Genomic DNA, 16,669 nt, shown 5'->3' on the forward strand with positions numbered 1-16,669 from the left:
AAACATCACCCTTTCTGCAGTACCAATCATCATTCCCTTTTCCCAGGTCACTCATTTTATCCCCACTCTCTCCTCCTCGCCCTTACCCACACTTTAGTCACCCTATTTCTATCACCATTCATTTCTATTCCATTCATCCATCAGACTCGTTTTCTTCTGTTATCCTAATCTGCTGTTCACTTGCTTGATCACACTGCCTTCAGTGAACTGACGCAGCAAGAACTCTGAGGTCTTGAGGAGCAGAGGGACCCTCACAAGTGTTTCAGTAGAGTACACCTTGCAAAGGGGTTGGTGTTAGGAAGGGCATCCAACTGTAAAAACTAAGCCAAAAAACAAAATGTACAATTGAGATGCGGTCCTCTGACATGTCTAGGAAGGTAGTAACTCTGAAGAAGAACTCCCTTAGGTCATGATGACCAATCCAATGCATGCCATCATAGAAAATGGATGTAAAATGATGATTGTATGTCAGCATGTTACCTAAAAACCTGAAGCGTGTTACTGGAGACACAAGTCGCAGGTTTGTCATTAACGATGTCGAGTAAAACAACAACAACAGCAATGATATTAGACTTTGACAAGTCATTTGGTGTCACTGCTTTATTAGCAACTGAACAACACACATGTCAATCTACAACACAATCTAAACATCTCAAAATGACCTTTCATAATCACCCACCTCCTACATCTTTTACAAAGCCAAAAGGCTGTATGATTTTTTTATGACCTGAAAATACTTCAGTCCTTAATAGTTTGCTCAACATTGCACATGTGTATGCACATCGGTCAGTGAACCAACTTAAAATATACACAGACACACACACACACACACACACATAATTATACAGAACTATCTTAAGACAGCAAAAATAATAATATATAGCCCGCATGCAGACACACAGCACAAACACATTCCATACTGACACAACATAGATTGGTGCAATGCACACACACACACACACACACACTTGTACAATACACACAAAAGCATGGACTGGTACCATACACATACAAACACAAACAATACGGACAGCATCCCTGCCTCCTTACATACATAAATCAATCATAGTCAACTTCCACACAAACACAAAAATTAAACAAACATGCTGTAAGCATTATGGAGCAGAAGAGATGCATGCTTGTAGGCAACAGAATCTGTGAAAGAGTTTAGTTGCCAGTTGTGGTTTCACTTTAACCAACATAGCATCAGGCTATAAGGAGGGTGCAGCTTTTCCATTTATTTGAGCAGGATAGACAAATGATGATGATGATGACAAGGAAAGCAAAATCTATTCTTTGTTTCACAACTGAACAATCAGCAATAAGACCACAGATCAGTCAGTTCTGAGAAAGAGAGAAGGAAGTGGGGGAATCAACCCCAGTATTTGACTGGGACTTTATTGACCTGATAGGGGAAAGACAAAGTTGAACTCGGCAAGATTTGAACGGAAAATATTAAGAGATGGAACAATTCCTGCAAAACAAAATAATGATTCTGCCAATTGGTTGCCTTTGTTAACAGTAAGAAGGGAAATTATCAAGATGTGAAAGAAAAAAAAAATTCATTCATTCAAATAAACCATTTAACCCAAATGTAGAAAAATGATTTTACATAAACACAAAGTCAGAAGAGAGGCGTAAAGTTGATTTACTTGACCACAGTAAAAGCACATGGAAAAGTGCCCATGCAGCCAGCATGTAAATGCATGCACCCAGCACACTGTAAAGTGGTTGGCATTAGAAAGGGCATCCAGCCATAGAAACCATGTCAAATCAGACTGGAGTCTGGTGCAGCCCCTCAGCTTGCCAGCTCTGGTCAAACCTTCTAACCCATGCCAGCATGGACAACAGACATTAAATGATGATACTGACAATACTTCACTGGTACTTATCAACCCTGGGTAAAGCTGACCTTGTTGGAAATGGATGTCAATCTGTATGTGGATACTTTTAAAATACATTCAGATGAAGTGTACAAAAAGAAGAAAAAAAAAAGCAAACAAAAACAAACTGCAACACGTGAAGTAAAAAAAAAAAAAAAAAAAAAAAAAAAAAAAAAAGAACCTGTGAATAGAGAATAGAGAATAGAAATACTTACCCATTGGGAGTCCGACTGACTTTGTCACAGATGTCCATAATAAGACCCCAGTCTTCAGTTGTACGCATTTCATTGGTGGCTTTTTCTGAAATACAAAAATGTCAAATCAATAAATCATTTCTTTTTTAAGGTACAACAAAGATATGGAAAAATTGCTATCAAATTATTTAAAACAAGCACTAAAAAAGTGGGGTGTGTAGACACTATTTCCATCTTGATGTACACCCACCTTTAGCATGTCTTTTTTATAATCCTTAACGCTTTTGATGCCAATTTGACTGAGACCAATCTCTGATTTTATGAGACAAGACCATCTACACTAAAGTGTTCCTATATAAATTAACACCTTCCATCCTATTTTCATGTAGGAACAGTTTTTTGTTTTATGTAGTGACCAGGGTCACTACATATGTTCCAATTAAATATAGCCATTAATGACAAGCCAATAATGAGATTTGTTTAAAAGGATTTCACATCATGAAGGTCATCCTGCCATAAAACACTGCCTTCAAAAGTCCCATCCAATCCATGACAGCATATGAAAACAGATGTAAAAATGGTGATGCTAATGATAAGTGTAATTGTACTGTAGCGTAGATCTATTGTAGCTATACAGTGATAAGTACTGGGAAACAACATAATAATAGATAAAATCTGAACTCGTGGCTTTATGAGTAATAGCCTTATATTTTAATCATTTATCCATTGGCATGCACCAATGTGATTATCTGCATGGTTCCCCAACCTACTAAAAATAGAAACCAAATCTCACTCAAAACAGATCTTTCCATTTTCAATAGGAAAATTACACATGGTCCTACATACTCCTAAAAAGATGGTATAGTCATGACTAGAAAATCTTTAATCATAGATCTGCTCAATCAGAACTTCTAAACAACAGCAACCTCTTGGCCGTTGAATCGCATAGTACAGTACCTTAACATCAGGGCAGCTTTTGCAATTATGGAAGGAATTTTAGAATTTAAACAGTCATTATTAATGCCAAAAATTAACCATGCGAGTAAACCACGGTCTTCAGACTAGGGAGGACAATAACTCTAGATAAGAACAGACTCAGATAGTGAAAGACTGTATAACCCACGTGAGTAAAGAAAGTGGATGAGGATATTTATTAATTCAACACAAATTCCTCCTGTTTATTAATGTTTTGTCAGTTTTTAGTAAAAACAAAAACAAACAACTTTTTTACATTTATGTATTTGTTTTGCATGATTCCTAATCTGAAATCGTGTGTTGAAACATATTACTATATTTGAGGATGATCATATTTTTGCCAATTAACCACATGCACGATATATCCATTCTTTACTTCAACTTTATTATTATTATTATTATTATTATTATTATTATTATTATTTTAGTGTCCTTTGTGTGAAATCTTTCGTCACACATCCTGTGACCGCTTTAGTGACTCTCTAAGCTGTGTGTCTCCTCCAGGACAGGAGGAAACAAGTGTGATGGGGAGTCTCTAAAGAGGTCACAGGCTGAGTAAAGAAAGATTTCGGACAAAGGGCACAAAAATAAGAATAATAAAGTGGAATTGAAGACCAAGTTCATAGTGTGTGTGTGTGTGTGTGTGTATGTGTGTGTGCGTGTGTGTGTGTGTGGTTAATTGGCAAAAATATGACCATCCCCAAATATAACAATAAAAAACGTTTTAATTAAAAATAATTAACTAAGTCTATTTGAAAGTTAAACAATTAGTAACTTTATAGGCTAAAGACTAAAAACTCTTCTATAGGTCACTAAATTACTAGCAGATAAAAACAAAACCTAAGAGAGGAAAGAAAGAATAGATGTAAAAGAAAAACTATGTTAATCTAAAAATAAAAATAATAAAATACTTATTTTAAATTAAAAAAGAAGTTCAGCCCTATTTTCTCATCCCAAATGATTTACTGTAGAGAGTTTAGACTAAGCCTTGGGGGGGAAATGATATCATTACTTGGAATTGAGACTACAACCAAGATGACTAGTAGAATCAGGAATTCTTTACAAAGTACAAGCAAACATTCCATAGTTTTTCCTTTTTTCTTTTATGTTTATCTTTTTCTATCTATGACTTTCTTTAGGAGTCTGTAGTATAAAACTCCTAATAACTACTGTCTTATAAAGACAGAACGCAATCTTTTCTACTATAGGCACAGAGCCTGAAATTTTGGGGGAAAGGGCAAGTCAATTACATCAACCCCAGTACTCAACTGGTACTTAATTTATTGACCCCGAAAGGATGAAAGGCAAAGTTGACCTCAACAGAATTTGAACTCAGAACGTAGCAGCAGATGAAACACCGCTAAGCATTTCGCCTGGTGTGCTAATGATTCTGCCAGCTTGCTGTCTTAAAGACAGACCATAATGAATCAACAATGTCATTAGTAATACTAATGGAGAAATAAAAACTAATAATAACCTTTCAACTATAGGCATAGGGCCTGAAATTTTGTGGGTAGGGGCTAATTGATCACATCGGCCCCAGTGCTTAACTGGTACTTATTTTGTTGACCCTGAAAGGATGAAAGGCAAAGTCAACCTTAGCAGAATTTGAACTCAGAATGTAAAGATAGATGTAATGCCACTAACCATTTTTCCTAGCATGCTAACAATTCTGCCAGTTTGTTGCATTAATAATAATGGTTTCATATTTTGGCACAAGGCCAGCAATTGCGGGCGGGGGTGGAGTGTTGGGGTAAGTTACTTACATTGACCTCAGTGATCAACTGGTACTTGTTCTATCGGCCTCAAAAAGATGAATGGCAAAGTCAACCTTGGTGGACTTTGAACTTTAACTTTACTGGCTAATGATTCTGTCAGCTCACCGCTTTAATAATAATAGTAATAGTGGTTAGGTACAAAGCCAGTAATTTTGAGGCAAAGAGGTTAGGTTGATAACAATGACCCCTGTACACTTGACTGGTACTTTATTTCATTGACCACAGAGAAATGAAAAGTAAAACTGACCCTGGTAAGATTTGAACTGAGAATATTAAGAGCTGGAATAAATGTGACATAACATTTTTTTTTTACACTAATTATTCTGGCAACTTAAAAAAAAAAAATCTATCGTACAACAGGAGAATCCTTTGGGTGGAAAACAGAAAATAGGTTTATCTGTGACTAAGAAGCTAACGAAAGAGAGAAAAAGAAAGAAAGAAAAACTGTAGTCATTAGCCAACTTTTTAGAGGTGAGATACAGACTTAAATGGAAGACAGCAAAGTGATGCTGGGTAGAAGAATCTTAGAAAAGATATGATGGTAGGTAGAACAGGTGGATAGATTGGGGCATAGAACAGGTGGATAGATTGGGGCAAACAGGAAGGTTTTCAATGGAGAACGAGTAATGTTTGATAAACTGCTATGATTAATAAGAGAGAAAAGTAGAGGTTAGAGGGGGGTGAACTGGTAACTAATTAGGTGTGGCAATATGGTGTCTGAGGAGAGGGCTATCAGTGAATGAGAAATTGGCAATCAGGTAGATGGTATTCTTATATACAATGAACAGTATAGTGGTGAATTGATAGGTAATTGTTGGCTTCTATCTTTATATAGTAACAACAGTAGTTAAGGTTGGTTAAACAGGAGATTTGGAGTAGATGGAGGTGGCTAGTAGATTAATGTGAGGTGGGGATTAGAGAGATTAGTGAGAGGGATGAAAGTGAGAGGAATGAGAGAGAGAATGTGAAAGAGTATGAGAGAGGTAGATTGAGAGAAACAACTTTCTATTGAACAAAGTATGAAACAGATTCAGTTATCAAAATTGCATTGTTCCCATGCTGGAGGACAATTAATTATCAATATTTCATTCTATTTTAACTGTAAGTAGATAGCAAGACCTAGAAGAAGGAGATTTACCTGGTACATAATAGAGAGTCAGGTGGTGGGGTTCCTATATATTTCTCATACCCAACCAAAAAAAACAGCCTCTTTCGATTATTTTATGAAAGTTATCAAATATGTAGCGCTTCATCTATTTTCTTGGCCTTTTACCAGGATCTATCTGTTTTTCTTATCAAACAAATAGATCGTTTCATTCAGTGAAGGGTTAATTGATAATATCAATTAACTAGGTTGTCAGATATGTCTGATTTTGGATATTGCATCCATTTTTAGCTTCATATGCCCGAGTAAAATTTTAATGAATCAGAGAGCCAAAAATTGAATTCTAATTGATTTAAAAACACAACAATAATAATTGTGAGAGATACTTCTGAAAGCAAAAGCTCAGTATAAAATCTATCTTTCTAAAAACTATTATTTAGGTTCATGAATTGTATTTAATTATTAATTTTAATTTTGTCTCAAATTAGGAAGTTTGTTACATCCCAATTATAATTATAAACTATTATCTTAATGTCAGAGAACTTTAGGATAAAAATAAACAATAAAGTCAATTTTGTGGAAAATTTTGTCTAAGTCAAAAGAAAAAGGAAATAGAAAATAATAGATGCATTTAATTTTCATTTTAGTTTTTTTTTAATGGTTGTATAGTTAAGAAGTTCATTTCCCAACATGTGGTTTCTGGTTCAGTCTCACTGCATGCCACCTTAAATCTGTTGATTCAGCAAGACTGAATATTATATCAAATATTGAATCAAATCTTGCAGTTAAAAAAGCCAGGGAAGCTTATTTCATCAGCTGATTAGGTTTCTCATTGCTTTGTATAAAGTATGTTAGCTTGAGATTAACCATCATATTCAATTATACTTTTCATAAGCATATCTCTAAAATTTGTCAATTTTGCATCTAATATTTTTCTATAATGAAGAAAGAAAGAAAAAAAAAAAGGCAATTTTATGTTATGCTATTATCTTTACTGAAAACATTTAAATGACGATTTAAGGTCCCAAAAAACTTTGTAGACAAATGGTATAGCGACAGCAGTGGATTAGCAGAGATAATAATCTAGAACAATCTAACTTAAAGGAAATAGCATTGTCAAAACTTTGAAATTCTTGAGATAATAAGGTCATGATTGGTCAAACACTGGGTTAAACCATGTCAATTCACAAACCTTTTAAACTTTAAGAATTATCAAAGTTATAGATGAAAACAACAAATAAGGAATTGTCATGAGATTAGTTGAGATCCTATTAATCCTATCTTATTAGGATACTTTGGTATTTGAGGGAAGAGATAACAAACAGGGAATTGTCTTAAGACTAGTAGCATCTCTACAAATCACATTGAAAGACCAGTGTCAATTCAAAGCACAAAATGTCAAACAAAACATTTCAACTATTAATAAAATACATTAAAGTGAATTGTTATTGTACTCCAGGTCAGCTTTGATTGATTACCGTGAGCAGACAAATACCTACACATCAGAGTGACACATACATACACACAGAACAATAAGGACTCTAGTCTTGTGGGATACAAAACAAACCCATATTGCTGGTACCATGATAAAATGCACCCAGTACACCCTACAAAATGATTGGCAAATGAACTAAAAGCTTAGAATAAAGACAGATCCTTTAGTTTTGACAACCTTTCTAGCACTGGTGCTATGATAAAATACACTCAATACATTTAGCGAAATAGCTGGTGATAGGAAGGGCATCCAGCCATAGAAACTGAACCAAAAATGTTAGCAAAATATGGTCCTCCAAGTCCACATAAGAAATCTGAAATTGTGATGATTTATTCAGCCTATACAAGCACAGAAATCACACAGAAAATGATGATGGTGATGATGCTTGATTTTACAAATGAGGGAAAGAGAACTTAATATGTAAAGCAGAGTATATACAAACCCTTTTACTTCTGTAATAATTTCAGCTAATAAAAGATTACACACACACACACGCTTTCATCGTTTAAGTATCCTAAAGCAGGTGCAATGATGGATTAAATAGAATCTAAGTTGTATGACTGAGAACTGTTATAAGCCTTGTTCCAAATAACTGTCATTGCATTGTCGACCAACAGCTCCTCGTCATTCTCCACATGGTGACAGTAACTGCAATTAGTCAGATGCTTGTCATGGCGATACGTTGTGTGTGCACAATACACATTCTCAAAAGCCTGGTTTAGGATTATGTCTCTTCATTTTACCCTTCGCTAAAGCAGCATCACCACCATCCAGAGGAAGGAAATCCAAAAGAAGGAGATATGCAGATAAAGATTTGTGGATGACCTTTGTGGACTGTCAAATGATCCAACATCATCATTAGCTGCAGCAGCAGCAGACAAATAATAACAACAATAATAATAATAATAATAATAACAATAATAATAATAATAATAATAATAATGGTTTTAAATTTTGACGCAGGGCCAGCAATTTCAGGAGAGAGGTAAGGTCAATTTCATCAAACCCAGTGCTCAGCTGGTACTTGTTTTAACAATCCCAAGAGGATGAAAGGCAAAGATGACCTTAGTGGCATTTGAACTCAGAATGTAAAGAGACAAAATGTTACAAAACATTTTGCCTGCCATGCTAACAATTCTGCCAGTTCTCTGCCTTATATACTAATAATGATAAAGATTTCTAACAGTGGTATGAGGTCGGGTTTTCTGAGGGGAAGATATAAAGTTAATTAAATAAATTACCTGTCTATTTGTAACCTGCTTCTTTGTATCTGCCAAACAGATGATTAGTGTCCTTTGCATTGATGAGCACAGATAATGGGGTGAAATTTTAACTCAGAAAGTAATAAAATATTGTAAGGTCACTAATTAGTCCAGGTAATTGGCACTCTGCAAGTTCTACCTTCCATCATATTAATAATAACAGGTTCTAAATTAGGCACAAAGCCAAAAATTCAAAGTGCAGGAAACAGGTGTTTAATCTGACCCCAGTATATGACTGAATAATCTACTGACCCTTGCTGGATGGCAACCAAAGTTGACCTCATTGAGATTTGAACTCAAAACAAAGGTATGTGTGTAATTGTTAAACAACATTTTGTTTAGCATTCTACTGCTATATGTGCCATCCACCTCCCTAGCAATAATTTCTAACACAGATAAAGGCTACATATATCCTGATCCATCAATAATAATAAAGCAATGTATGGTGCTTGTCCCTGATATAGTTAACAATAAGAGAGAGAGAGAGAGAGAGAGAAAGAGAGAGAAAGAGAAAGAGAGAGAGGGAGGGGGGGGGAGAATGGGACTTCATGTTACAGCTATTTTTAGTTTTTTAGTGAGGCTAGAACATTTCAGAATTTAAATCCAGTCAGGCTAAGTTTCCTTCTCTTTGACTCTTCTGGGTTCAATATATTAAATACAAATAATATACTCAGGGCTATTTAACGGACTATAGCATAACCCTTTCCGCTAACAAACAGTCTTGCATTGTAGCAAAAATAATAATAATTATTATTATTATTATTATTATGATGATCAACATTGTTCAAGACTAGCAAAAGGAAGTGAATGCTTGGCAAGTTATGAAAGCTTAACTGGAGGATCAATCATTTCAGATGATGTTAACTGAAACAGGTAGCATTCAAGCTGTAAAATCTATCTATAAAACTCTGTGTGTGTGTGTGTGTATGTATGTATGCATGCGTGTTTTTGTGATCAGTATTAGAACCCCATATGTACAAGTTTCATGCAGTCAGACTTATCAATCTTTCTGCACTCAGTGAATGGAAAGCAACAATAATGGTTTTAAAGCATTGTTTCTCAAAGTGGGCGCTACTGCCCTCCTTTTTCTTTCCGTTTACTTGCAGTCACAGTTATGTTTAGAATTATGTCAAAATTGGAACCATTGCTCACTACCATATCGTTTATAAATGATCAGAGTTATTTATGAATACACCAAGAGATACTTGACTGCAGACTTATCTAACCCATGTCAGAACAAATAAAAACAACAGACATTACAATTATAAAAGAAGTTAAATGCAAAAATATATATAAAAACAAGGAATTGTACCAAAAAAAAAGAAGAAAAAAAGAAAAGAAAAACATTCTAGTTGGAACTTAGTTTATATTATTTATTCTTTGATCCGAAAAAAAGAAACTATTTCCCTCTTTAAAGCTAGACTAAGAGAGACAAGACTGTTAAAGAAAGAGTCTGATTACATCAGCCACTCAATAGTTGAGATGAAGCCAACTTTGATATAATGATTCACAACAAAAATATTATGATAAGAAACCAATCAATTTTTTTCTTCTTTTCATTTTCTAGCTAGACTAATCCCCATTTATAGTAATTTTCCAACCAGTAACTCAACAGATTTGAAACTGAAATCAAAGTAAAATAATATTTATATAAAACCTATTTTATATTTTTATTTTAAGTTTCTCACTTCACATTCATCCTATCTCTAAACAAATCAAATAAACAATATGAATAAATCAAATCAGAAATAAAATATATCCACTATTACCCACATGCACTCGTGGGCACACACAGACACAGACTGTGTAAATTCTACAGAAGAGAAGTTGGGTGACTTCTTATGGCCAATTAAGTTGCTAGCCTGAGCAAGTAACATAGTTAATTAAGATACCAGATTAATAGATCAAAGTCTGAACCTAAATGTAAGCTTTAAACTGTGACTAAACATTAACCTAGTCACACTGTCTTTTCTCCTCCTAATAAATAGTTTTAGCTGTCTATTACAGATACAAGCCAGTCCATTCAGTGATGCATATCAACGAATGGATCGGAGTAGGCTTTTGACTCTTCCTGATATTAACAGGGGGAAAAAAAAATCATGTCAGCTCAACTAAGAGAGGGAGATGTCGGTTGAATAAGGAAATAGTGGCAGTACTTCAATTTTATAGCTTTTATTGAAGTTGTTTGAAGTAAGCTTCCAGTAAACTGTCTTCTGACCTGGTTTTAATAATAACCATTTATTTCACTTTACTTTAGTCACTGATGCTCTTGGGAACTGGACACAATCTCATTTCTCTCGTTCATATAAATCTGAAAGATTGCTTTGAACCACTGTGGCAAATTGGAAGAGCTGTTAGAGCACCACACTGATTGCCTTGCAATGTTTACCCTGGCTCTTTGCATGCTGAGTTCAAATTTCACAGAGGAGGGAATGAATCCAATAAAACAAAACTCAAACCAAAGCTTGAAGTTGATTTAATAAACTAATCCTCTTGTGTCTGTGTTAGAAAGCATCATTGTTATAATTTTTTGTACAAGACAGATTTTGTCTTTTATCCTACCAAGGTTGGCAATACATCCATGACAGCAGTTGCCAATCAAACAAAAGCTTTGTTTTTAACTAATGTTATCCCATACTTATTGTAGGGTATGTTATCCTATGATTTAAGAAATGTCGAGTGGTCTCTTCTTTATGTGAAGAGGTAAGAAAACTACACTCATGATTCTGGTGGAGTTGGTGTAGGGTGAAATATCTTTAAAAAATTTGCTTTGGAATCTTTAACCCTTTAATATTTAAACTGGCCATATCTGGCCTCTTACACCTACTCTACAATATCATTCTAAATTTAACAGTTACACCATCAAAATCTCAAAGCTACAAGATAATACAGGATTAATTAAAGATGTGAAAAATTAAACATTACTTTTGACAGAGTAATATGAATGCTAAAGGGTTAATATAGGAATATATGAACAACATTAAATGAAGTTAAGCATTAAGTAAAATTTCTTTCTCTCTGCTGATCACATCAATCAATATTTTAGTTATTTTAAAAGTGTGATAAAGTAAACTGCCTGTCTGTCTGTCACCTGCTTCTTTGTATCTCTCAGATGGATGATTAGAATTATTTACATAAAGAAAGAATAAAAACAATAACTTTCTTGCCAGTCTCTCAGATCATTAGTGATATAATTGAAGTGAAGTAACCAAAATGAAAGGAAGCAAAACTAAGTTACAAACATAACTCACCAAGTGTGCTACATTCTACTCTATTCTTTATTACCCACTACACAGTCTATCAATTTTTCTTAAAACTTCTCTATTTATATTGTCAATTACACATTGCTCATTGTCACACAATTTGATAAATAAATAAATGGTATGGTTAATTCCAGTCTTAACTGCATTTACATTATTCTTAGAATAAAACAAGACAACTTTCCATACAGTATAAAAAATAAAAAAGAATTGTAGAAACAAAGCAATTCATTATAATGAGATTGCAAAAAAACAAACTGTAAACGCATTTTTGCTCTTTGGGCTTGTGCTAAAAATATGCTTGAGCAGAAAGAATTAGAATTTATTTATCAATTTATCAAACCTGAAGGTGTTCCAACTATGGCCATCCCATTCCATCTTTTTAGTGAAATCACAAGGATTTTTCTCAAAATTTTCAACCCCTACCATTGATAAGACAAAAGCATTCCTACTTGTTTTTATGGAATGTCTTTTTGTTTCTCCACCTTTCCAAGCATGACCACCCAACTTTTTTTTTAAATAGATTTTTCACAATAGGAGAAATGAAAGCATTGCAACCTTAACCCTGCCACTCGTGTTCTCGTGCATGGTGGCATCGTTATTCTTCATTAATTATATTTATTATGTGAATTGTATTATATTGCAATAATACTGTTTTATCAAATTGTATTGAATTTTATTAATTTTGATTCCTATTGCTCACTAACAAACTGATTCATAATCTTTGAGTTAAAATTTGAATATGAAAAAAAAAGGATAGTCATAGAATGCTTTCATTCTTACTAATATGAAAATGTCTCTGAATCCATAAAAAGATCTTTAAAAAATTTTTTTTCAGTATGGTAATATTTGAAAAATTTGTAAAATACAAACAACCATCACGGCATGTTAGATGATGATGATGATGATGAACACTTCAATTAAAAAAAGACAAGATGTTCACAGTTGGAATGCTTTCATTCTTACAAGTGTTTGATAAACTGATAAATAATTTCTACTTCCTTATTGACCTAACCAATAAAATTTAGCATGTGAAAAAAAAAAAAAAAAAAAAAAAGTGTGTTTGTGTGTGGGGGGATCAGACTGATTTGTTTTGACTTCGTGAAATTTCTATTTTGGACCCAAAAGTGAATACAAATAAATGAATGTATAAACACAGAAAACTTTGTATTTAGTGCACACATTTGACATGGTTGTATGGTAATACACTGTTAAGACTACTGGACTTTCAATCATCACTTGGGTCTATACTTCAATTGATATTCTATACTGTCTGTATGATTGACTTTACAGGACTGTTATTTCTAAAACCATCTTTTTTTTTTTCACTGCAGCAAGAAATTTTGACTGCTAGAAGTTCAATTTTGTTTTGCGGTATTGAAATATTCATCATATTGAATTTCATTATAACCAGATTCATTTAGCATTGATTCATTAGGATTATGACCAGAGATTAAAAAAATTTCATTACACTGAGAAAATTCGTTATATTGGTATTTTCTCTCATGGAATTTCACCTGTACATACAGACACCGCATTCAACATTATAGCGTGGTAATATTACCATGTGATTATTTTGTTTCCTATGTGATGAACTGAACTTTTTGATCAATGAACTAACTATACAAATATTGATTTAAAATACTGCCTCTTCAAGTTAGATGTAAACAAAAATCATTACATCACATGCTTTAACCTTGATAATACAGTTGTTTCATGAAATTTCATGGAATTTCATGAAAAGAACAATAACAAAATATTTATAAATATTCCTTTTCATCAGAGAAAAAGAATTCCTTTACCTCTCTGCATTCTACATTCCAAAACAAAAACAGAATGCAAAGATTTTGAAACAATTGTAGTGAAATACAAGCTTATTGTCTTGCCATCTTGTTTACAAATATAACCAAAACATGCCCTTAAAATATTTGATTGGTTATATTTGAGCCAACATTTGATTTTGTGGATCATAAAATGAGAGAATGTGCTGAAAAGTTCTAGGCGATGTGCAAGAGAAGATACATGAGGAAGAGTTAATTATTATTTTATTCAACATATCCCCCCCCCATTGCAGCGGTCCTTCAGTATTTCTAAGCTCTGTAAAAGAACTCAGAAGTTTGGACGTCCAGCCAGGCCTTTCGCAATACCCTTGAAGCCAGAACTTTTCAGCACCCTCTTGTATATGAAGCATAAAACTTGAAATGATCATTCTACAGAAGGTATTTAAAATCATAAATAGATCTTGAATAGATGGGGGTAAACGGGATCACCAGCATAAAGCTCTTCTACTAACCTGAAGATGTTTCACTGTGTATTTCAACAGTGCACTCTAAATTCTACATTACTTTATTGCATCCAGCTGTCAAGATTAGGGACAAATTTATATGGAAATACTTGTGAACAAGTGACATCCTACTTCCAAGAGACAGGGTCATGACCTCAATAAAAGGAAAACTAAGTACCTTGGAGGTACTTAAAGCCATTCACATTAACTACCACTGCAACTGCTGCTAATCCTACTTTTAGAATTGCTCTGATTTATTCTAATAGCTTCAAAAGACAACTCATACATCCATTACTTCAAGTATACTGATATGAACCTACCATCATGTTAGAATAGGCCAGATTTTATCCTCTAACTACCCATGGAGGTCCAATTATATTGTGTAGAATGCTGTTGATTATGTGATTTATAAATCTGTGGGTGAGTGACTGCTGTACTGGTGGACAAAAGGACAAAGAGGGACTTAGATGAATGACTATGCAGAAATTTCCCCCACCATCTTTAGTGTATCTATTCTAAAGATGGTTTATTGGTAGAAATCTGATTCTATAAATGTATTTTAATAATTGTATCTTCCAAATTAACTATTTCAAATTCTTAAATATCCTGTTTATTTTTTTGGTTCATTTTATCCAAGTGCCATGGTTAATATTTTCTAAACAAAAAAATACAATAGCTGTAAGGTTGTGGTGATGAGCTTTCTGAATACACAGATTTGAGATCAAACCTGACTACAACCATTGTGTTCATATTTTTTATAGCTCTGGGGAAACACACAATGCTCCAAGTTTCAGTTTAGCTGACAAAACAAGTTCTACTTCATTCACAGTTAAATTCACATTAATAGTTGGAAGAGTGACCAGATGTAAAAGCAATTACTTCAACAGAAACCAAACCTAGTCTGGAAAAATACATCAAGAACAAGAAACACACCTACTCAATCAAATATAGACACTAAAAATATAATAAATTTAGTTAAAAAAATGTGCCTGTAAATATATTGTTTGCTTTCAATACTTGAATGATCAAACATAAGGGCAGGTATCTAACAGAAGACCAGGCTAAATATATTTAGTACACATTTACCAGAAAGACCTGATGTGATAATTTATCTTCTCCACAAACTTATTTCACTATTCCAATCACCTCAACTTTTTTTTTTATAAAACCTCATTTCTCTTCCCATTATTTATCCTGAACCTTGTACCTATGTAAGAAACCAATCATCCAAGGTAGTAAAATTTAATAGTTAAAAATAAGTTTTAATTATCTCACACAAATATGATGAAGTCACTTGTTTGACTCTTCTTAACAAGTGGTATCCATCTATTACTAATTAACCCAATTATTTTCTGATGAAGGAAGCAATGAAAGTTGTTATATTCAAGCTGTTTCTCAAGATCATTAACTAGGTCAACAGTTTGTAACAGTACCAGTAAACCAATGGTGTCCATCTATAGTGAAGTCTCTAGTTGTTGCTTCAGTCCACTCATCTACAAAGAGGTACCACTTTACAAAGCTTACTACAGTAAGCAAAGGTAGTAGTGTTTTTTAGCTTGTAGTGTTTAATACAAGAACTCCCAGTGTTCATTCACACTGTAACCAGAATTAACCAATTTTATCACCACAGCACCAAAGCAGACTTGGTGTGAAGGAACTAGAAACAGAATGGCTATCATCACCACCTCCACCCCAGCATCTGTTGCAAACCTTAACATTATACTCCAAAGAGCTTACCATTTTATCAATGTAACTGTTTGTACCAGTACAACTTACCTACTTTTCTCACTACAAAGTTCACCCTGCTCTAGTTTAGATTCTGATATCACTTTTCAACAAGACAATCCAGATTCAAAAGAAAATTTTGTCTTATGGTTAGACACTTTTCATCAATGATGAACAACTTTACTGCAGCACCAACGAAATAGAATATATAAACCCTAATTAAAAACATACTTCCTTTTTGTTAGTTTGTGTGTTTGTGTATATATACACACCCCACCCCTACATACACACAGAACCTCCCCTATAGATCCTTATCTTCCTCTCTTTAAGGATATTTCTTTTTCAAATTAGTTTACATAAGTATCTCGCAAACTGTTTCCATTTAAGTGTTTATTGGTAACTAAATTCAAATAATTGATTGACAGGTAAAGAAAAAAAAATTAAAAGCATCAGGTGTTTGTTTACACAGCTTATCACAAAAATGAAGAGGTGGTTAATAGATGCAAGATATGTCAAGAAGAGAAATATTATGATACTATGTTCTTTTTCCTTGCCATATCGTTTCACGAGACACCCCCACCCCTCCTCACCAATATCTAAAGCAAATAAGAAAAAATACAATAGACATATGAAAAAAACATTTAAATCTACATGCCTCAGTTCACTTTATTCAGCTTCTGGGAAGATTGAGCTATATATATATATATA

General features: G+C 33.7%; 1 protein-coding gene across 1 annotated transcript in view; it reads right to left on the reverse strand.

The window, feature by feature from the left end:
• LOC106869415 (signal transducing adapter molecule 1) overlaps positions 1–16,669 on the reverse strand; it is a 66,247-nt gene that overhangs the window by 20,676 nt on the left and 28,902 nt on the right. The window contains exon 2 of the mRNA XM_014915146.2: positions 2,099–2,183. Coding sequence (XP_014770632.1) covers positions 2,099–2,183 — 85 coding nt within the window. The remainder of the gene's footprint in view (positions 1–2,098; positions 2,184–16,669) is intronic.

The sequence above is a fragment of the Octopus bimaculoides genome, chromosome 10, assembly GCF_001194135.2.
Source record: "Octopus bimaculoides isolate UCB-OBI-ISO-001 chromosome 10, ASM119413v2, whole genome shotgun sequence".
Classification (NCBI taxonomy): Eukaryota; Metazoa; Mollusca; class Cephalopoda; order Octopoda; family Octopodidae; genus Octopus; species Octopus bimaculoides.